Source organism: Aulonocara stuartgranti, assembly GCF_965226115.1.
Source record: "Aulonocara stuartgranti genome assembly, chromosome: 3".
In the NCBI taxonomy this organism is placed as follows: Eukaryota; Metazoa; Chordata; class Actinopteri; order Cichliformes; family Cichlidae; genus Aulonocara; species Aulonocara stuartgranti.
The window spans coordinates 57,270,334-57,296,952 of NC_138941.1; the positions used below are offsets into that span (position 1 = coordinate 57,270,334).

Sequence of the window (26,619 nt, forward strand, 5' to 3'; positions counted from 1 at the left end):
TCAGTTGTATATCGTTAGCTTCATAGCATAATTGCCTAAGTCATTTGACTAAGTCAATGACTTAGGCACTTATGCTATGAAGCTAACGATATAGTATTTGTATTTGTATTCTATTTTTATCTTATTGTATATTTATTTTATTTTATTCTACTGTATATAGTATTTTATTTTATTCTATTCTGTACAGTTGTGTACTGTATTTATTCTTATTGTATTCTAATTTTTGCCTCATAACTTTTGCACTGTCCACTTCCTGCTGTGACAAAACAAATTTCCCACGTGTGGGACTAATAAAGATTATCTTATCTTATCTTATCTTATCTTATTATTGTTTGCATTCAAATAGCATGTCACATTTGACCTTTGACCTTACATTTACATTTCACATGTGCTTTCTTTCAAGATGACCCCAAAATGCATTATTTTTAGTGCACTACAAATTCTTGAAGTTTAAAAAGAACAAAGGGAACAAAATTAATAGATACACATGGAGCTGAATCAGCATGTAATCACATTTCAGAAAAATAATTTTTCATACATCAAACTGGGTACACGATAAGCCCTCCTCACTGAGGTAATGGTTTTAAGTGGTTTTGCTGCCATCAAATTAAAAATGAACTAATGTCATATTTTCTCATTTTGAAGATTAAATGTGTTCTATGTTCAATGGCAGAAATAAAAAGGAATGTATTGTAAATCACTACAGTTATTTATTGGTAATCCATAATCAGTGTTGGGAAGGTTACTTTTAAAATGTATTCCATTACAGATTACAGAATACATGCCCCAAAATGTATTATGTAACGTATTCCGTTACATTACTCGATGAGAGTAACGTATTCTGAATACTTTGGATTACTTAATCATGCTTTTTACAACTACCTGAATGTACTATCGCTGTGATTTATTACTGTTACTGAAGGTTCGTGGCTCCGAACCCGTAGTAAAGGGATCTCTGGCTAATACGTCGGGTTCGTGTTGGGCTCGTAGCCGAAAAAAATAGCTTTACTTTGTTGTCTGGGTCAACTTTGCTTGCGAGAGACAAAGAGAGGCGTTGAAAGACTGCTCCAACGGAACTTATTGTTTCGGAGGAAAACACGAACACGGTGTACAGTCGAGTCTTAATAGCTTACTTACAACTGGGCTCGTCAGGCACTCTTCTTGGCTGCAGTGGTTATTATTATATTTACATGCTTCCAGCTCCCGTTTCTGCTCGATGACAACTCGTACTTTTCCCACTCGCCTTTTTCTCCTACCTCGCGCTCTGCCCATGAGGCTACATTCTTTAGAGCTGTAGCATTCTGCCTATTAGCTTAGCACAACAACAACAACAACAAAAAGGCGCTCTCTCACCCAGGAAACATGCAGAGAGAGAGAGCGTCACCCTGTAACCATGGCAACCGTAACGCTGCCGCCAGGAACAACAGAACGTAGCTGTCAAACAAAACTCAAACAGTCCTGACCCGCCACAATATGAAACAGGAAAGTACCGCCGTGTAATCCATTTATTTCAACAAAGTAACTGTATTCTGAATACCACCTTTTTAAACGGTAACTGTAACGGAATACAGTTACTCATATTTTGTATTTTTAATACGTAACGGCGGTACATGTATTCCGTTACTCCCCAACACTGTCCATAATACAGTTTGCATTTTTCGGAATTTTGAAATGCATTAGGGGTTCAGCAGTTTTAATAATGGGAAAAAAAAAATCAGAGTCAGTTTCCAGAGATGATTCACCTTATGAAAGAAAATACTGCTTTAGGGTTCACAGATCAAAACACAAACATAAAACAAAAAGAAAAACAAACAAAAACAGCCAAATACAAGTTGAAAAAGAAGTTAAACAGCTAAAACATTTGTAAAAACATTTATGCATAGCGAGACATTAAATATTAAAAGTCAGTGATGCAATATTGTAAAGTCCAAAATGTGACAGTGATATAGTTTTGTTGACAGATGAGAGGCACTCTGTATAACTCCAAAAAACGTATTAATGACAGCTGCGACCATTTATCATTTGTTGAGTATAGAAATTATCCATCCATCCATTTCCTTCCGCTTTTCCGGGACCATGCAACATTTTACATGTTTGTTTCTGTTTGTTAGTTCTCGGCACCAACTTACTGAAAAGCTTATTACCTTGTTCAGTAAGTTGGGTGGTTTGTGGCTCAGCTGCAGGATGGAGGAGTAACGGGTTCAGGGACAGTGCCTAACCACGCCTTTCTTACTTTAGTAGTGTCCGAGGCCAGAAGCAGAACCGGAGCTGAATGAGAGCTGGTTGGAGCCAAAGGGCCACACAGGAGCCGAACCGAGACTTCAGCTCCAAAAACAAGTGAACTCAGGCATAACCTGGACGTCGTGTGCGTGTCTGGGTTCATGTAAAAACGTGTTATAAGCCTCAAACTGAAGACTTCAAATCTGGTTTTTCATCATGTTGTTGTGCAGAGTTTATATTCACAGTCTGAGATCTGCAGCTTCCAGCTGTTGTTGTCAGTCCTGAGACTGGGTGCAATGATCCACCTACTGAATCCTTCATCAAGAACTCACTGGCCGTGTGTGAGGAAGTGTTGATCTGTTTAAAATTGAAAGAAAATTGAAAGATTCACTGAGTTATACTGAATATAATTTAAGAAACTTTAAAGTGTGACTGAGATATTTTTATATTTACAGAATAATATCTTTCTCTAAAACAGACTTACTTGTTTTAGATATTTCAGAAGAAACACAAATGCACACAGGATCAGCAAGCAGGAGATACATGAAACACTAATTATTCCCCACCCTAAAAAAAGAAATTCCACAGTTACACAAACATGAAAAACATTATTCAGTGTTAATAATGAAAAGATCACATTTTAAAGACAGGAAGCGGAATAGGGTAATAATTAGTTTTATTCTGTTATTTACACATTTGTGATAATCAGAAGCCCAGGATGTGTTTATGGGTAGTATTTTAAAGATGGTGGAGCTCTGAATTTTGGCACAGATCACCTGCCTTATCTGTACTGTATGAGTGAATAAATGAGCCTAATAAGTGTTGTAAGCTTTAAAGTTACATTTATTTGTTTATTTTTTATGTGTGAATTTGGTCTCTTTATTCAGATCTGGGCCCTATTTCAGGAAGCCGGTTTAGAAAACTCAGAGTGAAAAACGATACTCAGGGTTGAGTAACCCCGAACTCTCCAACTCGGAATATTCGGTTTCAGAAAGGCTGATAACAAGTAGTTCAATCAACGCGGAGTTGCTTTAACCCCAAGTTAAGCGTGCGCACGAGGATACATAAAGCCCTGATTAGTGGAGCACAGATTAAGCGAGTCACCATGGAGACGGAGGGAAAGAAGGCGCGGTCAATGTATTTTACAGCGCTTGAGGCCGAAATTCTGATGGCAGCATATGCCGATAACATGCAAATTTTGCAGAAAAAAAGTAACACAGCCTCAGCTGCAAAAGAAAGAGAGCATGCATGGCAAAACATAGCCGACAGAGTCAATGCGTGAGTGTTAATTTAAACATTGATCTAGGGATTTCCACCCATTTAACACGTTATTTTATTATATCTTATTTTTTATTTTATACATTTTATTTTGTGACATGATGTGAGCGCAGGTGCAACCCAACAGGCCCCAAACGTTCCTGGCAGCAAGTAAAAATGAAATATAAAAATAAAGTCCAAACAGGTAAGGTGTAATTGTATTATGAGCCATAGTGCTTGGTCTGTTTGTCCGATGTAAATCAATTGCAGTTAGAGGCTACATTAATTTTCTTTCTGTAAGCACTTATTGAAATTATCTGAGCACATTACAAGTACATATTTGCTTACTCTGTATGCTCAAATGTGACCCGTTATAGCCACTAGAAAAAAAGCGGAGGCCCGAAAAACAGGTGGGGGTCCTCCACCACCACCACTCACAGAGCCTGGCCACTTGGCTTCCACATTTGTGATAATGTTGGCAGCATCACATATGATCTTCACAGTGCAGAGAACACAAATTAGCATCCATTACTATAATGAAATAATTTGTTAGTTTGAAATGCTACAGGGAACTATGTACCTGCACATTAATGCTGTGGAAAGACTTCCTGTTCACATAGTCTCCTTCATTTACTGAAGGAGCAATGATTGGAATGTGAGTGCCATCTATACAGCCAATCACGCCTGGGAACCGTGAAAATAAATGTAAAATTTAAGTAGTAGTTCAAGTATCACCACATCATGAATTAAGTTTTGTTCATCCTGATACCTGCAATTTAGTGGAATCCCTCTTTGATAAATCTTGTGGGTCTATGACCGGGGAACACCGCAAACGAGTACAGGAGACGTTTCAGTGCAACTGTAACATTCCTGACTGCCCGACAGATGGTAGCCTTGGAAACGTGCTCAGCGTCACCAATATTATACAGAAAGCTCCCGTTTGCAAAAAACCGAAGTGCAATACAAATAATATGTACAGAACTGAGAGAATGTCTGCGATGTGTCACATGAGCAATATTAGGCCTGAGGATGTTATTCAAATAAATTATAGATTGTGCTGAAAAACGGTAACGTTCACACAGGAAATCATCAGGCAATGATAAAATGTCCGAACGCGCTCTAATCACTCTCTCCCGGCGGAGAGCTCTGCGGAGAATTTGGGCTTCAACATCTACTGGCTCTTCAAGGGAGGGGCACGCCATGTCTGACACTTCCTACAGTCAGGTTTCTGACAAAGAGGCGGAGAACGTAAAGGGTTAGTTGAAGTAAACCTGCTAGGGGGCAGGTTAGCTTCACGGAGTGTGTCGTCATAGTAACTCACTCAGAATTAATCTAAACTCGCTTTGTGAAACCGAAAACCCAGAGTTTTCGTTAACTCAGGGTATACTTACTCAGAGTTTGCACTAAACCGGCTTCCTGAAACAGGGCCCTGGTGGTTCGATGTTTCCAGGTTGCCCAGTTGTTTCTGTTTTCCCAGAGTTTGATTCCGAAATAAAATTATATTTTAACTTTTTGTTGTCTCTTCAAAAAACTCAATGTCAGGATTTATAAACACTATTTTTTTTCCCTTAGGATCCAACCTTGATCTATTTTAACAGCTCCCAGTGATCACATGTGTATAAATGAATTGTCTTACCAGAGACGGTGACTCTGCAGCTGTTGTAACCGCGGCCATAACCTGTGTCCACCTCACACAGGTACAGACCCGAGTCCTCAGTCCTGAGTCTGGACAGCTGGAGTCTGATTCGTCCTTCTCTGAGGGCGTCTTTGTCACTCTGGACTCGTCCTGAAAACTCTTCATCCTCTGAGAACTCGACACCATCAAACAGAATATAAAGAGTTGAGTATGTTTGACCAGTTTTCAGGTAACAGAGGATCTCCAGTGCTGAGATGGACGTGTCTGGTTTGGTGGTGAACGTCCACTCCAGTGTGATGTTGTGGTTCTCCTCTGCCTGATAGGAGCTCTGTGTCACATCCACTACAAATGATCCTGTTGAGGAGACAGAGAGGAGCAGACACTCTCACAACATCAGAACTGTTAAGAACAACAAACAGTCTTTCTGACAGCCTCCCACACGATAGTTTTTCATGTTCTTCCACCACAGTATAATTCCACATTTCCTTTCACAGTGAGTCAGAGACAACACTGTCAAAAATCAATGCTGTGTTGGTTGGTTTGTTCAGAGTTACTTAAACATGAATAAATCCACTTTGTTTCCACAGTCAGTGAAATGAAGATGACCAAGATAACTGTGATGATGATTTTGTTTCCATGACTTTCATCATGAATCTGTTGATCAGACTTATTCAGTATCTCTGCAGTCAGCACAGTTAAGCAGCCACAGTTTGATCATCCACCAAAATCTAAAGTCAATTTAAACAGCTCACAGAAAACTTGATTCACTGAGAGGTTTTGAAATCATGAAAAAGAAACTGGATGGTTGTAATTTACATGTGAGCTCTGAAAACATGTCACATTAGAAGGATTTCAGCCTGTAAACATCCACAGCAAACATCCACTCCCACTGAGATCTGCTACATGATAAATGTGAGGGAAATTAAACACTGATGACATTTTAACTGTGTCCCTCCTGCAGATGGAGCTCAACATCAACTAATAACACAGATGTTACTTGAAACATTTATCAGCTCAGTTTGGAAACACAGAGACTCTGAAACTGTTTCATAGTTTTTCAGTGATCAGTATTTTGACTTCTGTTCCTGTCTCCACTGATGAAGTGCAGGGGGACAGACCATGCGAGCATTAAAAAAGTCACAATGGAAAAATATTTAACACATGACACTGGATCAACACATAAAGTTTAGTTATTAGTCAAACAGAGTTATTTAAAGTTAACTAAAACTTGAGTCTGACAGAAACAGATTTATTTACCTTTCACAAAAACCAAGCAGAGGATAAAAATCCACAGAGAAACAGAACGAGACGACTCCATGAAGTCACAATGATCACAGACGATGGAGGAGAACAAACCCAGAGTGAGTCTTCATTTGTCTAGTTTCTCTCTCCTCTTCACACTCAGCCTGCAGACATAATAACTCCATGAAATCTCAACACAGACATGAAACTCATATTTTCAGATTACACTAAACTTTTACTTTGATTATACGATCATACTTGATTTCTCCTGAAAATAAAAAAAAATAAAGACACTTACCTTTCAGGCACTTGAGAAACATCACTTTTAAGCTACAACATCAATCAGGAAAGAAGAAATGTTCACTATGAATTTAATTAATTTACCAACATGTGATTAAATCTAGTTGATCAGCTGTGATAGTCTATAATCTACACAGCTGCTAATGTGACTGAGAGTGATTCTAAATAAAAGCTGTTTACCTTGAAAGCAGAAGAGCGAGTTTAAGGACACGACACAGATCAGTACAAGAACATAATGTCAGGTTAGGGCTGTGTGCAGGCAGGAGTTGTGGTAAGGAGGACCCAAAGTGCAGACGCTCGGAGTAGTGATGTGACGTTCTGTATCGAGGCTTCGAAGCTTGTGTCGAGTAATGGAGGGGGCGTTTCCTTGATGCGCGTATCGAGGCTTGCTTCTTTTATGGGAGGAGCTGAAAATGATGACGTCCGAAGCCTCGCTGCCCGGCTGTACCACATGACTGGTTCATGAAGTGGTTCGAACTTTGCCGCGAGATATGACAGCGATATAAACCCCTCAGACTTCATTCAAAATGTGGGTGTTTGATGGAGAGTTGCGGTTAGTGAGAGTTTGGAGACAGTTTGGAGGTTTATGAGAGTGAGGAGAGAAAGTCAGGAGAGAATGGAGCCAGCTAAGAAGAGGAGGATGTCCTCCCCTGTGTGGGAACATTTTGATCTTATTCCTCCCAACAAGGTATGTAAATTTCTACAGAAGATGTATTTTCATAATACTGATGGTGCAATACAATTTATGTTAAGCTGTCTGTACTTTTGTACAAGGTGAAGTGTTTGCTCTGTGCCAGGGAGCTGGGATATAACAACAACACCTCATCCATGCTTAGGCACTACAGAGCTTTGCATGAGAATAAGGGGAACACCGATTGTGGAGCAAGACCAGGTGAGCCATCAAATGTCATGATACTATAGCATGCAGTAATGTTACTAAATGATATAACAATATTATACAGCTGTAATAAGTTACGTGTGTGATATTTATATTTGTGCTTCGTCTTTATTGTCTTTCCTCAGGAGAACAATCTCAAATAGATGAAGACCTGGTTAGCATGGTGATTGAGGACTCCCAGCCATTTAGCATTGTGGAGGACAAAGGATTTAAAAGATTTGTTAAATCATTAAATCCTAGCTATGTTCTCCCCACTAAAGGTTATAAAAGCAGTGAAAATTTAGTTTTTACAGAATAAAATGTGAACAGGCAGGACTGAGGCCTCAGTCTGTAGCTGTCCATACCTCAACGTTACAAAAGCACAACCACTGTCCACACCCCAACCACTCCTCACCTCACAGTAAATGATCATTTCCATTTTAAGCATTTCCAAATGATCATTTTCCATACTGCCAGTATAAATATACACAGTATACTGCCATCACTACAATATACATGTTTTACACACTCCTTTTATAGTTGACATTTACAGGCTGTGTGCAAAAGGCCACACTCTTCAAATTCATGCCAACTAATATTTTTACGTCCAGTAGGTGTCCTACTAGAGCAAATGAAGCTTCAAGAAGCTTTGCGCTGGGGTGAACCAATTGGATGAAAAGCTTCAGTGCTTCATGAAGCTTCATCTACCCATCACTAGCTCAGAGGCAAGAGTGTACTTCAAAACAGCTTTAATGCTCAGACAGACACACCAGACAGCAAGATGATGGTAGATCGCGACACAAAGAAACACAGTCCTAAAATACACAGAGAGAGCAATCAGTGAATGGGTAACAGGAGGGAAACACAGCTGGGGCAAATCAGGCCTAACGACACAAAGAAAGCAAAACCAGACGCATTTATATGAGACAGACTTTCAAAGTAAAACAGGAAACATAACACAGAGATGCGAACTTGACAAGGGGATACAGCTGACAGGGGAGACAGAGCAACTAGAGAACACAGAGACATAAACCATAAGACAGAACTCTAGCAAAGAAACCAAAGACTAGAGATAATAAATAATATAATAAACTCAAAAACCCTGGATCAACGACCCAGGCATCCTAACACATAATGACTGTAGGACGGAGCTTTGACTCTGGTACCAACCTGCAGTTTGTGTTTGGACTACTCCACCCACATTACTGCAACTGGGATTTGATTGGTTTGAAACTGAGACTGACCTGAGTCTGGGTATTTCCTCATTCTTGAGCCACTTCATGGTTTCACTTCTGCTTTTTAAAATGTTTGTGTTGATAAAAACACTTTGAGTAACTCAAACTGAAAGCACAGTGAGTTCAATGGATCGTGTTACAAAAGATGTTTGGTTATTAATCATTTATTGTTGCGTGAACATCTGAATATAAAATATATTGAGCTTAGACTTTGAATCCATTATGATTCATTTTTTATAATTTGTATTATTATTATTATTGTATCTAAAAACGTGAACATGTTTGATTCACAGAAATTTAAAGAATAGTGTCAGTCTGCTTAGTCAGTGAAGCAGAAATTGATTTTCTGACAAACATCATTCTCAAAATGTTCAGTTGTGCAGGAGAGCGCTGTTATTAGTAACTGAGTAAATGTGTAAAAAAGTTTCCAATAAAATTAGTTCTGATTGATGAGCATTGACAGTTCAACCATTTCATCCAAAAAAAAAATTGTTTCCACTTCATCAAGCTAAAGGAAGGTTTTTCAAAAGATTTTATTTATTTTGACTTTTTACTGTCTCACTAAAGTATTCAGAGTTCTGCATGCATGATGTTTTTTATGCTTAAAATCAGCATCACTGTGTCTTAGATTATTAAAGGAAATAAACTCTGTGGGAAATAAAAGTTTAATCCTCAAAACATTTCTTATTATCTTATTCTTATTATTTTAAATCTCAGCATCTGTTAATTATTGTTGAGGCTGAGAGGAAAGAAAGGCATTGAAACAAAAAGCCCAGGAGCATAAGATCCATATATTTGTATTTGAATGAAAAAAAAGCCCTTCACATTGAAAGGATAAAGGCTTGAATGCATTATGTCAATTTGGCATAACAAAAAATGTTAATTAAAAATAAATAAATAAATAACTTTGATGTAAAAAATAAATTGTATCCAAACATTCTGTAAAATATTCACATACTGTATAAAAGACTTCAATACAGTGTACAGAGGCACCAGGTAGGGCTGGGCGATATGGCCTAAAATCCATATCACGGTTGTTGAGGAGTACTTGGTGAGGGCTAGTTCTTTTAGGTTCAGCCGCTAACAAGATGGTGTATCGGTCAGGATACAGGAAGGAGGACAACAGGCTTCCACTTTGCTGGATTGTCACCGCCATCTGTTTTATTTCCACTTGGATGCTCAGTGTTGCCAGCAGTCTGTAGTAACAACAAATTGCCATGAGTATATGAATATATACTAGGGCTGCACGATTAATCGTTAGAAAATCGCGATCTCGATTCATACTTATGTGCGATCTCATTTCCAAATGACAACGATTAAAAAAAAACAAAAAAACAACGACGACGATTGTACCGCATTTTGATCCGGGACGTACTCTGCATGAAAACAAGCGCTCACTCTTCCTGCTCAACAAATGACAAGGGCGGAGCCTTATACCACGTGATACAGAAGCTGTGCCGTGTGATGCTAAAATTAGTAGGGAAAAAAAAACGGAGAGCATGTCAGGGATGACGAGAAAGTGACAGGAGAAAACCCGTCCCGGTCAACCACCCAAACATCAATAATGGGAACCTTACAGCGCTTCCCTATACCCGTCGAACTCCCGCAGGCACAAAGAAATTACGGAGGCTATCACTTATCACCTGACCAAAGATATGGCTCCCATCAACACTGTGCAAAACGAGGGATTTAGGAAAATGATCAACACCCTAGACAAACGCTACACAGTGCTGTCCCGCAACTATTTTTCTATTGTTGCACTACCTGCTCTATACACGCAGTTTCGAGCAATGGTGGAGACGGAAGTTCAAGCAGTACAACATTTTGCGGCAACAACAAAACGTGAGACATTTGTTGTTTTTATGTTTATTTATTGTTTTTATGTTCAGTCTCAACTGTTACGAAGTTGATGTGCAGTTAATAAGTGCAATAAATATTTATACTGGAAAAGAAAATCGTGAGAGAATCGTGATCTCAATTCTAAGCCAAAAAATCGTGATTCTCATTTTATGCAAAATCGTGCAGCCCTAATATATACAGCAACAGCTCCACTAAGATAAACATAAGTATTAAATGAAATAAACCAACACATCCATCTGAATATACAGATAACATGACATATATAATTTGAACTATGCCAATCTTACATCTCTTGCTCCAAACACAGAAAGGACACAATTAAACACAGTGAGAATGTCATACATAGCCGAAACATCCACTCTAACTGTGAACAAAGGGACTTTGGTGCCATCGTGTGGCCGAATAAAATGACTACATAATGGCGGCGGCCAGCGGCACATGCCTTTAATCACGAGATGAAAAAATGCGGTGCTACAACGCGGTAGAACGTAACTAAAGCCGCGGCAAAACATCAGGATCAGAAAATAAACATATTTAAGGAAACTTACTTCCAGTCATGAACTCGGAGCATCACCGTGAAGGATGGCAACCAGGAACACAGCTTACGTGATGAGGTAAAACAGAACTACAACGGAAAAAAATCTCCCTCCTCGAGTAGCAGCGCGTTACCCCCAACTTCTGCCTATGTCATTTCCTACGACTCCACCCCACACAATATTGCAGAACATAGACATAAAATCCCAGAGCCTTTTATTCAACGGTATAATTTGAAGCGGTAATGATATATATCACGATATATTCTTTTCTTCTGTATAACGTATTTTACACACTAAAAGGCACACTTAAAATCCTTAAATTTTCTCAAAAATCGACAATGTGCCTTATGTATGAATTCTGGTTGTGCTGACCTTGAACCGAGTTTATGTTGTACACAGCACGCAGAAATCTGTCAAAAATGTTTTAGTACAACTTTGGTAAGCTATGAAGGCGCACCGCTTGATGAATTGTTGGAGCATTACAGCTACTGTAGTCAGGAGCCTCGCGGATTAATCTGGGTCCTAAACTCCGTCCCTTCAGGTCCCAAAGTCAAACAAACTCTGCGGCATCACTGAGAGTTAAAAACTGTCTAAATTCTTTCATCTGTAATAAAATGATCAGCGTTGGTTCTTTACCAGGTGTAAATATGAAGTTTAACATCCAGGCATCCATGTAAACAGAATTTATTAAATTCATAGGAGTTAGAAGTTAGCAGGAAGTTAGCTCGCTAGCTTACATCTAAACATGATATAGCATGTTCTGACTGAGAGATTTCTAAAAACATTAAAAACGTACAGCTCTGCTATCACTTCCAACATAAATGAAGACAGAAAACTAAACAGTAGTGACATTTGTAGGGTTGCTGAAGTTGGACTAGCTGGTATATAATGATGTCCTACGTGATCGCTAGCAAAACAGCTATGTTAGCATAACATTAGCACAGTGAAGCTGAAGGATGAACGCCAACTTTTTTTCCACTCGATAAAAGTTAACGTGAGGGTTTCTGGTAGTTAGGGACAAATGCAATTGCATGGCCGGATGCTATAAACGGACCAAACTTCAGTCAGGAGAACAACTGAGATAATCCATCGACAATATGAGGTTAGTCATTATTATACTGCAACAACATGGGAATAGAGCAGCTGCGAGAGAATTCAGCACTAATGAATCAATGGTAGGGAAGTAGAGGAAGCACTGTTTTTGGCTTTCCCCATTTTCCAAAAGTTGCTTCGTTTCGTTGCTATTACTGTCACCCGGCATAATTTGCAGATTATGTTGTTTGCAGCCGCTGCAGTGCTTTCGACCAAAACAGGCGCAGCTTGATGACACCATCAACATGCGCTATCGCAGTAGAGCGGTATAGTCAAAATCTCTACCGTTGGCCAAATTTATATCGTTTCTACCATATACTGTTTATACTGCCCACCCCTAGCACCAGGTTTAAAACTAGTAATACCAAGGAACAGTTTACAAACATGTCCTTTCAAACTTCCACTTTGATGGTTTGAATCTGATGTCAACATTTCATCATTTTCTTAGAAATTTGTGAAATAACGTGATAACAGAAGGTTTATACAGAGAGACAACAAAGAGAATAATGTAGCAGTTATCACAAGCACAAATAATGAAAAAAAAATACTGTTATGTTGATATTGTATCATGTAAACGATAACATATTTTTGTTATAAGCCTTCGTTATGAATTAGCCGAATTTTCAAATTTGTCAGGAATTGTAAAAGTTGGAAGTAGAAAAAAAATAACAACTCTTTTTAGTTTAAGACGTTGGGCAGACAAAAAGAGACACTACAAAAAAAAGTATCAATCAGGAGAGTGGTTAATTCAACAAACTATGGTGTTGCTGACCTTTAGCTCTTTGAGACAACTACCAGTTACAATAAATGTTGCAATTCATTATTCACACTATGAATGACTGGTCTTTTGTAATAATAAACAATGGTTTCAAGCATCTTCTTATGTACCAAATATTATCAGTTCAAAGTTCAACATATGTTGCACTCTTTATGGCAGAGGAAAAATACATATCAGCACACAAGTATAAAGCAAACAACAATGCTCTAACTAAGGCTATGTCCACACGTACCCAGGTATTTTTGAAAAAGCAGATTTTTCTATGCGTTTGCACCTTTCGTCCACACGTAAACGGCGTTTTTGGTCACTGAAAACGGAGATTTTTAAAAACTCCGGCCAGGGTGGATATTTTCTAAAACTCTGTTTTTGCATTTACGTGTGGACGAGAAAAACGGAGAAAACGCAGAAAACGCAGCGTCAAAGATGTGCGCCATGTTATTGTTTTGGTGAAATGAATTTCTACAATACTGTTACTGTTAATTGTACTCTCTGCAGTGTTTAAATGCTTACATATACACACGCATTTACTGTCCCTCCACACATACGACTCGGTTCTGCTTCTATGCCCCAGCTTTGTTTACTTTTTCCCACCGAGGCTTCTAGACTTCTGATTGGCCAACATTTCTACACGGTTAGGAATATAGCGCCACCTGCTGCTTTGGCATGTTCCTAGCAGCATTTTCCTTCATTTCTGCCTTTACGTGTGGACGGGATTATTTTTTAAAACGAAAACGGAAAATCTCCGTTTTCAAAAATGCCCGTGTACGTGTGGACGTAGCCTAACAGTTTCCTTATAGTTTTTTACTTAAGAAAAACAAAAAATTCATGTCCATGACCACAAACCAACACAGTTTATTTGAGATTAATTTATGTTCTGCTATGAAACCAAGCTGTTGGACAAGTTGTCAGGGTTTGGCTGTTCTTGCTCTTCTCTCAACGGAATGTCTTGTTGCTGTTCCACTTGCTCATTGTTTGGATGATCATTTTGCTCTCCAGTTTGTCTTCCTGTGGAACATAAAACAAGTTATTTGCCTCTCAAAATCGATCATTATCATTGTATGTTCTTTGTGCAGACTGCTCAACATGTGGTGTAGCTTACAATCTCACATCTTAGATTATGTAAACCAGAAATATCTGATATTGAAAGCAATTAAGACTAAAAACAGAAATTATTAGTATGTTTAATTCAACATGCATGATGGTGTTTTTTTTTTTTCTTTGAGAGGAGAGGGTCAATAAAATTCACATTGAACAGCTTTTACCTATTTCCGGTAACCAAGCACTACACCTTTCAGTTTTACGATATGTCATATATTTATATTCTTTTAGCAGGCTTATATTTGAACTTTTATTTTTCGACCTAAATGAATGATCAAGATCATGTAAATAGAAGACTCTTGTAGGTCTCACATCAGAAACCTTTTGTCAAGCAGGTGTATTCATGTCAGTTTGATTTATGTTTATTGCCACCCAACTTGTAAGTGATTTTAATAAATTTACCTCATTGAACTTTTTACTTGATTGTTTACAGATTGCATTGAGGAACGTTAGAATGAAAACTGATAGTGGGTCAAGATTTTAGAAATGTTATATGACAGGAACTGTGGCCAACATTTCTATTTCTATTGCTATATATCAACCTACTAAAATGAATCTGAAGTGAAAAAGTACTATAACATACTGTAACTGTAGCATATCTATCATTATTATTATCATAACTACATAAACTTATACAGCATAACTGAGAAGAAAGTACTTTTCCTTTTACATATCTACATTCAACTTTACACCACTTTGCAAAAAAAAATTTAAAAAAATTAAAAGTGCAGAAGAAGAAACGTGAGCCAACATCAGTGCAAAGGCCACCAAAAACTCCTTTGACCAGTCACGCTAACAGTATGTTTATCATACATAATTAAAAGCATTTACTGCCTGGGCGTTTTGCCTCTGAGCCAGAGAGAGGAGGTCCATGGCGCCATGTAAAATGTATTGGGTAGAAACCACCGAATAACTGCAAAGAGCCTCTATACTACTCGTGCCAACTTTCAGGCCCAAAGCTCTTGCAAGAACGAACCCAAAACAAACAGGACAAGAGGGTCCGTATAAGCCAGAATAAAGTTTATTTTTTTAAGAGAAAACACAAAACACTGTAATTCATTATTATCAGGATGTCCTAAAAACTCCCTGAAAAGCCTTCAGTTAATCCAAAATGCTGCAGCAAGAGTACTGACAGAGAGAGAGCATACTTCTCCTGTTTTGGCTTCCCTTCATTGGCTTCCTGTTAAATCCAGAATTGAATTCAAAATCCTGCTCCTCACATACAAGGTCTTAAATAATCAGGCCCCATCTTATCTTAATGACCTTGTAGTACCATATCACCCTATTAGAGCACTTCGCTCTCGCTCTGCAGGCCTACTTGTTGTTCCTAGAGTATTTAGGCTGTCCACCAGCGTGTCCTCTGTTGTTGACTTGGCTGTCTCTGACCACTACTGTGTGTTTTTTAACATCACCGGTTTTATTTAGCGGGAGACCTCGGTGCGAACTGTGAGGAGGCGCTATCTAACCTCTGAAGTGGCTGCAAATTTTACCAGGGTTTTAGACGAATGCCCCCTGTGATTTTACCTGCACCCTGCGATTTGATTTTTAATCATTTCAACAGCAAACTGAAGAAAAGCCTTGACTCCGTTGCTCCACTCACCACCAAAAGATTAACGTAAAACATGTATCACCCTGGAGAAACGAAGAAGTCAAAAAACTCAAAAGAAATTGCAGGGCAGCAGAAAGGAGATGGAGGAAAAATAAAAATACTATCAACCATCAAATATTTTGCGAGCAACTTAAAATGTACAATAATACATTAAGGAATTCAAGAAATTCATACTTCGCCAAAATAATCAGTAATAACAAAAATAATCCCAAGGTCCTCTTTTCCACCATAGATCATTTATTTAACCCTGATTTTAACAGCTCCCAAAGAAGCCCCACAGACTCACTCTGTGAGCAGTTTGCAGACCACTTCAGGGGAAAAGTCAGCGCCATCAGATCTGATATTTTATCTAATCGCGATATGTTTGTAAACACATCTGAGGGCTTGATTGTACCTGAGGAGACACTGGACAGCTTTGTCCTGGTTAATGCTGAGAACCTTCAGAAAGTTCTCTCCACAGTGAGACCCACCACATGTCTTTTAGATCCAATCCCTTCTTCACTCTCTAAAACACTTTATGGATTTTTTGAGGCTGAGCTTTTATACATGATGAATTGCTCTCTTCAGTTGGGTGTCTTCCCTGCTGCCTTTAAAACGGCGGTGGTGAGGCCCATTCTGAAGAAGAGCAATTTGGATTGTAATGATTTTAATAACTACAGACCTGTATCCAACTTACCATTTTTAAGTAAAGTCTTAGAAAAACTTGTTTTTACTCAGATTACTGATTTTCTCAATGATAGACAGATCCTGGAGATATTCCAGTCTGGATTTAGGGTGAACCACAGCACAGAGACTGCTCTCCTAAAGGTTTTAAATGATCTTAGATGTAACTGGGACGCCCAAAAGCTCTCAGTCCTGGTGCTACTGGATCGAAGCGCAGCCTTTGATACAGTAGACCACGCTATTCTTTTAAACAGACTGAAACACATGGTGGGCCTCTCTGGTGCTGTACACAACTGGTTCACTTCCTATCTCTCTGACAGAACTTTTATGGTGAGTATGGATACATGCTCCTCTAAGATCCATAGAATGACATGTGGTGTGCCTCAAGGGTCGGTTTTAGGCCCTGTACTTTTTAATTTGTATATGCTCCCTCTCGGCAGTGTCATCAGGAGGCATGGAGTGAACTTTCACAGTTACGCTGATGACACGCAGCTGTACATCTCCGTATCTCCTGATGACACCAGACCAATGGATGCCCTTTTTAACTGTATTTTAGATATAAGATCTTGGATGGCAGAAAACTACAGCTTAACCAGGACAAAACTGAAGTTTTAATCGTCGGTCCCGAGGCTCAGAGAGAGAAACTCTTGTCTAAAAAAAGCATTTTCACTATGTCCTTCGCTACAAGTGAAAAACCTGGGTGTTATTTTTGACTCTGAGCTTGGTTTTATCCCACATGTTAAACATGTAACCAAAATTGGATTTTATCATCTAAAAAATATAGCCAGAGTCCGCCCAATTCTCTCTTGGGCCAACACGGAGATGCTGATGCATGCTTTTATTACCAGTCGCATTGATTACTGTAATGCCCTGCTCTCTGGTCTTCCTAAGAAGAATATTTCAACTTTACAACTTTTGCAAAACTCGGCAGCTCGTGTGCTGACGAAGACCAGAGGGCGGGCCCACATTACACCGGTTTTAGAATCGCTGCATTGGCTCCCCGTGTGTTTCAGGATCGATTTTAAAGTACTTTTATTGGTTTTTAAATTTATTATTTTATTTTAAATTTATTTATTTTAAATTTATCTCTCAGATCTGCTTTTACCAAATGAACCCTCGCGGACCTTGAGGTCCTCTGGTACTGGCCTTTTGATTCTCCCTAAAGTCAGGACACATACTCACGGAGAGGCAGCTTTTCAGTGGTATGGTCCTCGTCTGTGGAACAGCCTGCCGGAGGAGCTCAGGGCCGCAGAGAATGTACATGTTTTTAAGAACAGGCTCAAGACCCACCTTTTTAATTTAGCTTTTACTTAGCGTTTATTTATTTTATGCTTATTTATTCTATCCTATTATTTTATTATTAATTTAGGTTTTACCTAATATTTATTGATTTTATTCTTATTCATTTTTTAATCTTCTTACTCTATTTATATTTATATTTATATTGGATCCCGTTCTTATTTATTTTATCATTTTACCCTGTATATAGCCTATTGTGTCATATCTCCAGTGTTTCCTCGGAGGGGGCTCTCTGCACCGGGGCTGTGATCGACCGTGGCTGCTGGGTCTCTGAGGGTCCTCTCAGCCTGGCTGGGGGGCTTCTTTGCCTCCCTCCTGCTGTGTGCCCAGCCTGGAGGCTGCGGTCTGTGACCGGCTCCCGGTGCAGACGGCTCCCTGTTATAGTGTTTCCTCACTTGGCTCATGTGAACCCAGCCCAATTTTTACTCTTTAAGTGTGCGCGTGTGTGTGTGTGTGTGGGTGGGGGTGGGGTGGGGGGGATATGTGTGTATTCACATCATTTATGTTAATGAGAGTGTGGGGAGTGAGTTGGAGGGTGGGGTGGGCTGCTTTTAACTATGTAAAGCACTTTGTGCTACATTTTTTGTATGAAAAGTGCTTTATAAATAAAGATTGATTGATTAAAGTAGAATGGGAGGCAGAGCCTTCAGTTTTCAGGCCCCTCTTCTGTGGAACCAGCTTCCAGTTTGGATTCGGGAGACAGACACTATCTCTACTTTTAAGATTAGGCTTAAAACTTTCCTCTTTGCTAAAGCATATAGTTAGGGCTGGACCAGGTGACCCTGAATCCTCCCTTAGTTATGCTGCAATAGACGTAGGCTGCCGGGGATTCCCATGATGCATTGAGTTTTTCCTTTCCAGTCACCTTTCTCACTCACTATGTGTTAATAGACCTCTCTGCATTGAATCATATCTGTCATTAATCTCTGTCTCTCTTCCACAGCATGTCTTTATCCTGTTTTCCTTCTCTCACCCCAATCGGTCGCAGCAGATGGCCGCCCCTCCCTGAGCCTGGTTCTGCCGGAAGTTTCTTTCCACTGTCGCCAAAGTGCTTGCTCATATGGAGTGATATGATTGTTGGGTCTAATAGTGTAGGATCTACTGTACAATACAAAGCGCCTTGAGGTGACTTTTGTTGTGATTTGGCGCTATATAAATAAAATTGAATTGAATTGAATTTCCAACTATTTTCAGGTGTGGATGATAAAGAATTCAGAAACTTTATTCATGCACTGAATCTTGTGCATGCAATCCCAGACAGAAAACACTTCCAAAAAATCATCCCAGGCCTATATGACAGACAGTGTGTATGTTCTTTTTGTTTTGCATATTTTTATCTATATTTTATTGTGTTGTGGTTTGCAGCGTTTTGTGTTGTTGTTTCACTTTAAATTTGTATAAAAGGAAAAAGCTGAAAATTTAAATAGTTAAAAGTTGAATAGTAAATCTTTTTTTTGTATTTTATAATTTTTTTTTTACATTTTATGTGGAGTATAAATAAAAAGCATATTTACATCGTAAACACATGAATAAAACATTTGTTATACAGTAGTAATTCATTTTGTGTGTAATTTTATATTGTTAATAATAAATGAATTGAAGCAAAAAAAACAAAACAAAAAAAAAACAACAACCTGAAGAGCCAGCTCTTTCTATTGAGCCTAGCCCAGGGGTCAGCAACCTTTAACACCCAAAGAGCCATTTGGACCCGGTTTCCACGCAAAAGAAAACACTGGGAGCCGCAAATACTTTTTGACATCTAAAATGAAGATAACACTGTATATATTGTTTTTTACCTCTATGCTTTGTGTGAACAACTAAGGTGTGTTGCTTATGAAATCCATGAAGTGCTACAGAGAAAATTACATTTTATTTATGTAATTAACACATTTTGAACTCTTAAAGAAATATAACAAAAGGAAAGACACCCAGCTGAACTACAGTGATCCATGTAGCAAAGAAAAACTGTTGTGAGCCGCCAGCCTCATATCGCCTTTGGGCTTTTAGAGCCTTGACCTGACTTTTAAAAAAATAATTGGAAAAAAAGCACTATGCTGCTTAAAAATGGAAAATAGATATTTGCAAAATTCTGCCTAAATATGTAATTTACCTGGTTAATGTGTGTGGCGGGGCGTGGTCTGCAGCGCCGCTGCATGGGAGGAGGACGCACCTGAGTGGCACCCGCAATCATGCCTAGCCGCCTTAAAAGTCTGTGCTCTCTCTGCTCTTGTGTTGTCGGGCTGTGAGCTGAAAAACTACAGCCGGCTGTATGCGTACAGCAGGGGCGGAGCGTGGGGGTGGCTTACTGGGCTTAAGCCCGGGTTGTTTTGTCAGAAGCCCGTGGTCTTTTGGAGTGTAATTTTTTCATAGTTAGATGTCTGGCTGACAACTGTATAAAACAAAAAGTACACACAATATTCGAAGCACATAGTGCACACTGTGGGAATTTACGACTGTGCGTGAATCCCCCCTGATATTGGTATGATCCGAGCTCAGGCACTGAGCGAGGGGGCGAGGCAGCTGCTGCCTGTGAGTGCAGGCAGCAGCTGGAGAAACGGAGCCAGCCATACTAAGGAGAGCTTAAGTTTGACCAGGTACCAAAGCAAATCATTCGTACCGTACAAATAATGTAAATATGACAGTGCATCACGAAAGATTGATATCAAACTGATCACTTGACCAATATTACGTTACTTGCTCTTCAAGTGAATCAACAAAAGGCAAAATGAAAAGCCGAACAAATGCTATTTTTTTTAGAGTCTTAGCTTACGTGTGTTTATTTCATATTTTCAGTTCTTACCCTCCCCGACTAAATCGGTTTCAGGTAAATGTAAACTCAGGTAAATGTTATTTTATATATTATGCTTTGTATGTTGTTCAGTATATTTCTATGCAAAACAAGAGGGATTTGAGTACACAGCAGGATATTCACATTTGTAACCAGATATTTACATACACTTTAGGGAGAAAACATAAAACATTTTTACTGTACAACATCAATTTAGAGTAAACTTTTGTTTTGGATAAATATTGAAATATCTTTTGAATTAGTTAAATGTCAGAATAAAGAGAGACAGAGCTGTCTATTTTGTATCACTTTGATCAAATGTAGGAGCACATGTACACTAAGTTTATTGTTAATTAATAAGAAACTCCAGACGATTCCATTCTGAGCTGAAGAAGCTTCTGATTGGTTAGTAGAGTCCATGTGAGTAAACTGGTGGCACAGCTGTGGATGCATATAAGGCAAAACACAGAGCCTGTTTCTTTGACATGGGAAAATCAAGAGATGTCAACCAAAACACCAGGAAAAGAATTGTGGAGCTCCATAAGTGTGGCTCAGTTTGAATACAATTTGGTGCCATTTGCAATTAAGAAATACAGATAGTTTCTCTCTTTACTCTTAAAGTTAACAAATATGTTTTTTATATTTATCAATCTAAAACAAAATAAACATTTAGTCTGATTTGATGTTACAATTAAAAAAGTGTTTGTGTTTTTATCTGAAGAGTTTGTAAATATCTGTATATTTGATGATTGTCAGCACAAAGAGGGAGAGAGAGGAACAGAGAGGGAGATGGAGAGCAGAATGAGGACAGAACTGCAAACAGAAGGTTTGTTATTTTTCAAATTCTATATTTACTAAGTTTTGCAGGCTTGTTTGCACAACAAAGCTAAATAATTATATAAACTTTTCTCAATCTAAATAGTGGACTTTGGTAGAATTAAAAAAATAAGTGTAGTGCAGGTCTATGATGATTTTTAGTGCTACTATCATCTAGTTCTGATTCTGGTTCTGTCTTGGTTAAGTCCTCAGTAGTCCTGATTTTGAACTGTTGTAGTCCTGTTTTAATTCCGGATCAGTTCTGGGTCTGGTTGAATTGGGGTTTAGTCCTCGTGTCTTGATACAGCCCCGACTTTGTTCTGCCTCGCTGCTTAATAAAAAAACTAGTTCAAGGTGTCCTGCACATGTGATATATATTTTTCCCTATATGAAGTCATTCTTTTTTGAACAAAACTCAAAACAGAGCCAATTAATCTTTCAGTCATTTCTACCCCCCCCCCCCCCCCCCCCAAAAAAAAAAAAAAAAAATCCCACATGCATACTACCCTTTTGGGCTAAGCCCCGGGTGTTTCAAATGTCTGGCTCCGCCTCTGGCGTACAGCAACCGTGTGTGAAAAGTGTCAATAAAGAGATGCTGAAAAGCGTGTTCATGCAAACATCGTCGGGTTTGCCGTGATATGTTTACAATGGAACTTCTGCTCCTGAACCTCTGCGCACAGTGTCTGCAAATCGGGGCTGTACGAAGTCACTTTCATCTGTACGCAGGACTGTAAGCTGTCATCTGTGAGGCGTGAGCGGTGTTTGTTTTTAACATAGTTCACGGTGGAGAAAAGCTGCTGACATAATGTGGATCCGAAGATCCATAATTGGCCTATCTGGGGTTGAAAGTCTCGATAAATGCACGGCGTTTCGGCGGGTACACCGGCTTCCGCGAGTGTGACGCTTATTTTGAGCGATGAAAAATAATAAAATATAATTTTATTTTCATATTTCAATATCACGATAATCTTCCAATTTAGAACTACAAGTTAAACAAAAGAACTAAACACAAATAACATACACTTCAGCTAAATACTTCTAATTTATTTTCCCAAACCACCTGGAGCTGCAATATAAGGACATTTGTTTTGTCACAGCAGGAAGTGGACAGTGCAAAAGTTATGAGGCAAAAATTAGAATACAATAAGAATAAATACAGTACACAACTGTACAGAATAGAATAAAATACTATATACAGTAGAATACAATAAAATAAATATACAATAAGATAAAAATAGAATACAAATACAAATACTATATACAACTGAGTAAATAAATAAGTAAATAAAATACAAATAAACAAAATAAATGTTTATTAAGCAATTTTGATAGGAAATTGCTTAATTTTAGAAATGTTTTTGCTGTTTTTTGCTCTATAAAATAGTTGTTTTCTTTTAGAATCACTCATATTAGCAGTAGGATATACATGAAAATGTACAACTGACTCAGTGAATCAAATGACTCAAAAACCCGATTCACTTTGGTGAGTGACTCATTAAAACTCGATTCAGTAAAAAGAATCAAATTGACCATCACTATTTGTGAAACCGTCTATCAGGAACCTAGGGGTAACTTTTGATTCCGCTCTCACATTGGATGTTCATGATGTTCATTGAACTTCCACAGCCCTATGTCCTTAGCAGGTCCCTGAGGTCATACAAGGCTGAGGACTAAGGGAGACAGAGCTTTTGTGTCACGGTTCTGGGTCCGTTGGACCCAGTATTTTGAGTTTATTATGTTTTGGTTTAATTTTGCATCATGGATTGTTTTCTTGTTCTCTTGTTGTGATTGTGATGATGATGATTATTATTAGAGTTTCATGTTTCTGTTATCCATGTTTTAGGAATTGTGGTTTCATGTATAGTTCAGTTCCATGTGTCATTTTCTGTCTCTGTGTTGAGTCCGTGTCTCTGAGTTGTGATTCATGTTTCCTGTTTTATTGTGAAAGTCTTTGTCTTATGTTAGTGTGTGCAGCTTTGTTCCCCCTGTCTCATTAGCCCTGATCTCTCCCAGCTGTGTCTCCCTCCTGTTGCCGATTCCCTCGTTACTACCCTGTGTATATAAGCCCTGTGTTTTCCTGTGCTTGGTGTTGTGTTGTGCCCTCAGATTCTGCCTGTGTGTTCCTGCTTGGTTTCATGGGTTAGTTTTTGTTTCATGCCAGCAATAAAAGCTGTGGTTTTGAGTTACATTTCGTCTGGAGTCCTGCATTTGGATCCACATTTCCACCTGCCCGCACACAGAGCCCTGACATTTTGCCACTATGAGCCCCAGACTATGGAACTCCCACTGAGCTTAAGATCTTTGGATTAGTAGTAGTCTCTTTTAAAAAACACAACCAAAAACAGATCTTTTTAGAATTGCCTTTGGATAACTTTTTTCTGTTTTTGTTTTATGCATTGTTATCTCTGTATGAAGCACCTTGTGATCTTTTGTCTAGAAAGGTGCTATATAAATACAATTTTAGGACATCATTGTAGGACATTTTTTTTAATGAAAATTAAAAGAGAAGAAAACTGTGACTTACGGTTTTGCCAACATTTCCGGATGTACCAAGCAATGAAAGCAATGATGACAGCAGTGAAGACAGCAGTGATGACAGCAATGATGACAGCAGTGACATCAGCACCATCAGTGTTTTTAGTGCTATTATTATTAACTGAAAAAAAAACAGAATAAATATGTTAGGTTTCTTTGTTTTTTTTTAACCATAGACTTCCAAAACAACACTCAACCATCAATTTTCCACACCTGCTTCTCCTGCTTGTGTGAACTGTTGGAATCAAATTGTTAAATGTTGTCATTGTGTTGCTTAAATTTGTAAGTCTTAGTTTAAGCAGCAGGATCAAAGACATTCCTTTGTCTGTGACCACCTCTCCAACCAGTTTGTTGGTGGGGGAGGCTGAAGTGTTTTATTATAGGGACATCCTATCTGAAGGTCCTGTTTTCTTGTGTAGTAAGCTTCCTGCTTTTATGACCCTTTTGTGGGCAGGAGGTCACACAAAGGCACCCCCAAACACAAACACACATTCTCGCACATACATACATGCACACACACACATGCTTATACGTGCACACACATACACACATAGTGCCTTGTCTTTTGTGACCATAGGGGGATTTTACAATGGGAGGTGCTTGTGTGTACTGTAACTGTTTTCAATAAAAGGGAGGCCAGAGTCAAGGTCGTCTGTGGTTGGATTCAGAGTGCTTTCCTGAGACACCAACCAGGGCTTCCCTTGCTAGCAAGTAAAATTGATAGATCGCTGATTGTCTTGTTTCCTTTGTTAACGAGAATAAGTTTCTAAACCAGCCTGTGGAAGCGCAGACCCAACATGAACAGAGTAACAATAACATAAACACAAACAACTGTGTCATTTGTTTTATTTACATTGTATCTGAACAGACATCACAGGGAACAAAGAAGCTAACTGTGCTGGTGATATCTCATTAAGCAACAAATATTTACTTACTTGAACCATTAAACTGTTTTGTATCATGTTTTGCTGCATCTGTTGAAAAGTATTTTAATTTTGTTAAAATGCAGAAAAAATATATTTTTTAAAAAATATTTTGAATATGCATTACATCAGCTGTGCTTACCAACTTTTAGTGTAATGTTCCCCTTTCTGACTTGACTATGAAGTTTGGGAACATAGCAGATGTACAGTCCTTCATCTTCTTTGCTCACATTTCTCAGCAATAAGGAAATGTTGCCTTTCCCGATTTCGTCACAGAAGAGATATGTTCTGTTTATAAAGTGACTGTTCTGCTGATTTGGATCATGTTTCATACTTCGATAAACATGCACATAAGTTTTATTGCGTCTCCACTCCACTGTGAGAGTCGACACATTAAATGGGGGTTCCAGGTGACATGGCAGAATGACGTCCTCACCGACATTTGCTTTCACTGGTTCATCTGAGCCAATCACATCAGACTCTCCTGCAAAACAAACATTCAATCAAATGATGGATGAAGTGGAATAAAATGTACAGATATAAAATGTACTAGCCAACACAATACAATACAATAAATAAACCTACAGCATGGAGTGAACAGAAATTTAAGCATGTGCTTTCACTCAAAGCACAGACTGAAAAATAACATTTAAAAATCAGACTCATTAAGATTTAATTTAGCAATGGTTGTGAATAATTAAATGAGCAGCAGCCAATTCTAGATTTAAAAAAATACGCTAAAGAATAGCACATAAAATACAGTAGCTTAATAATATGTCTAAAGCAAGTAGGTCAATAAATACAGTGAGTTTAAAACAATTAGACTGATTCAGATTGGATAGTAAGAAAATCACTGAGACTCTCAAAGTTGACAGAGAACTTGAAACCTGCCTTTTGAACTTAATTTTCATCAAAAAATGTGCATTTCTGTTCTCATTACATTTTTGGTGACACAAAAATATCAACTTTATGACCTAAAGCAATCTTAAGATGTAATTTAGACAGCTTGCTACAAAGATACTGCCAGGAGATTTTACATGCTCTTCTTCTCATGGCAGCTACATGTCTGCCAAATCTCATTTGCTCTCTGTTTATTACAGAATTATAGTGATGATAGCAGCCTTAAGGCACTGGCCACAACTGCACTGACTCTGCTATAAGGTAGAAGAGGTGAAATGTATGGGACTGATAACCACAAATTATGACCTTTCAATAGGCGGATCACATCAAAATGAACTGAAAGAAAATACTCAGACAGTTTATATCAGTTTCCTCAATAGTCATAGTTCAAAGTTTGGGTAATTTTAATATTTGCACCACATACTAACCAACAGTGAGGTTAACATAACAACTTTTCTCCACATTATCAGTGATAAAGGAGCATTTGTATCTCCCGGTATCAGTGAGTTTTAGTGAGGTCAGCATCAGTGACAGATTTCCTTTGGTTAACGCCTCCTGGGAGAGAGCAGTCCGTGCTTCAAAATGCTCTCTCTGTGCTCCAGGATTATATTTTCCATTTTGACAAAGGATTACAACGTCATTCCCACAAGTCCACTTTACTGTCTCAGATGCTGCGTTCAGTGGGGGCTTAAGGTAGCACTGCAGGAGGACATGTTCACTGTATACTGCTTGTACTGGCTCAGAAGAGCAAATAATCTGAGGTTCTGTTAAAAAAGTAAAAAAAACAAATGTTACATTAGGATTGAACACATTTTTGGCCAACAATCTACATCAAACTTAAGAACAAGATGGGTGAGGAGTCAAATTTACTGTGTGCAGGCAGGAATGGTGGACCCAAATGTGCAGACTCACGGCAGGCAAAAGTGCAGTCAAAACAGTTTTATTGCTGACACAA

General features: G+C 38.6%; 2 protein-coding genes across 2 annotated transcripts; one reads left to right on the forward strand and one right to left on the reverse strand.

The window, feature by feature from the left end:
- Positions 1-7,050: 7,050 nt before the first annotated feature.
- LOC309704062 (uncharacterized protein) lies at positions 7,051-7,993 on the forward strand. Its single transcript, XM_082529010.1, has 3 exons — positions 7,051-7,343; positions 7,430-7,547; positions 7,679-7,993. Exons 1-3 carry the CDS (start codon positions 7,242-7,244, stop codon positions 7,849-7,851), a joined length of 393 nt encoding a protein of 130 aa, XP_082385136.1. The 5' UTR covers positions 7,051-7,241; the 3' UTR covers positions 7,852-7,993.
- A 4,962-nt stretch (positions 7,994-12,955) lies between these two features.
- On the reverse strand, positions 12,956-26,426 carry LOC309701857 (myelin-oligodendrocyte glycoprotein-like). The gene is made up of 5 exons (XM_082526166.1): positions 26,093-26,426; positions 24,907-25,248; positions 24,777-24,815; positions 23,831-23,962; positions 12,956-14,038 (listed from the first exon to the last, which is right to left on the reverse strand). Exons 1-5 carry the CDS (start codon positions 26,187-26,189, stop codon positions 13,911-13,913), a joined length of 738 nt encoding a protein of 245 aa, XP_082382292.1. The 5' UTR covers positions 26,190-26,426; the 3' UTR covers positions 12,956-13,910.
- Between the last annotated feature and the right edge of the window lie 193 nt (positions 26,427-26,619).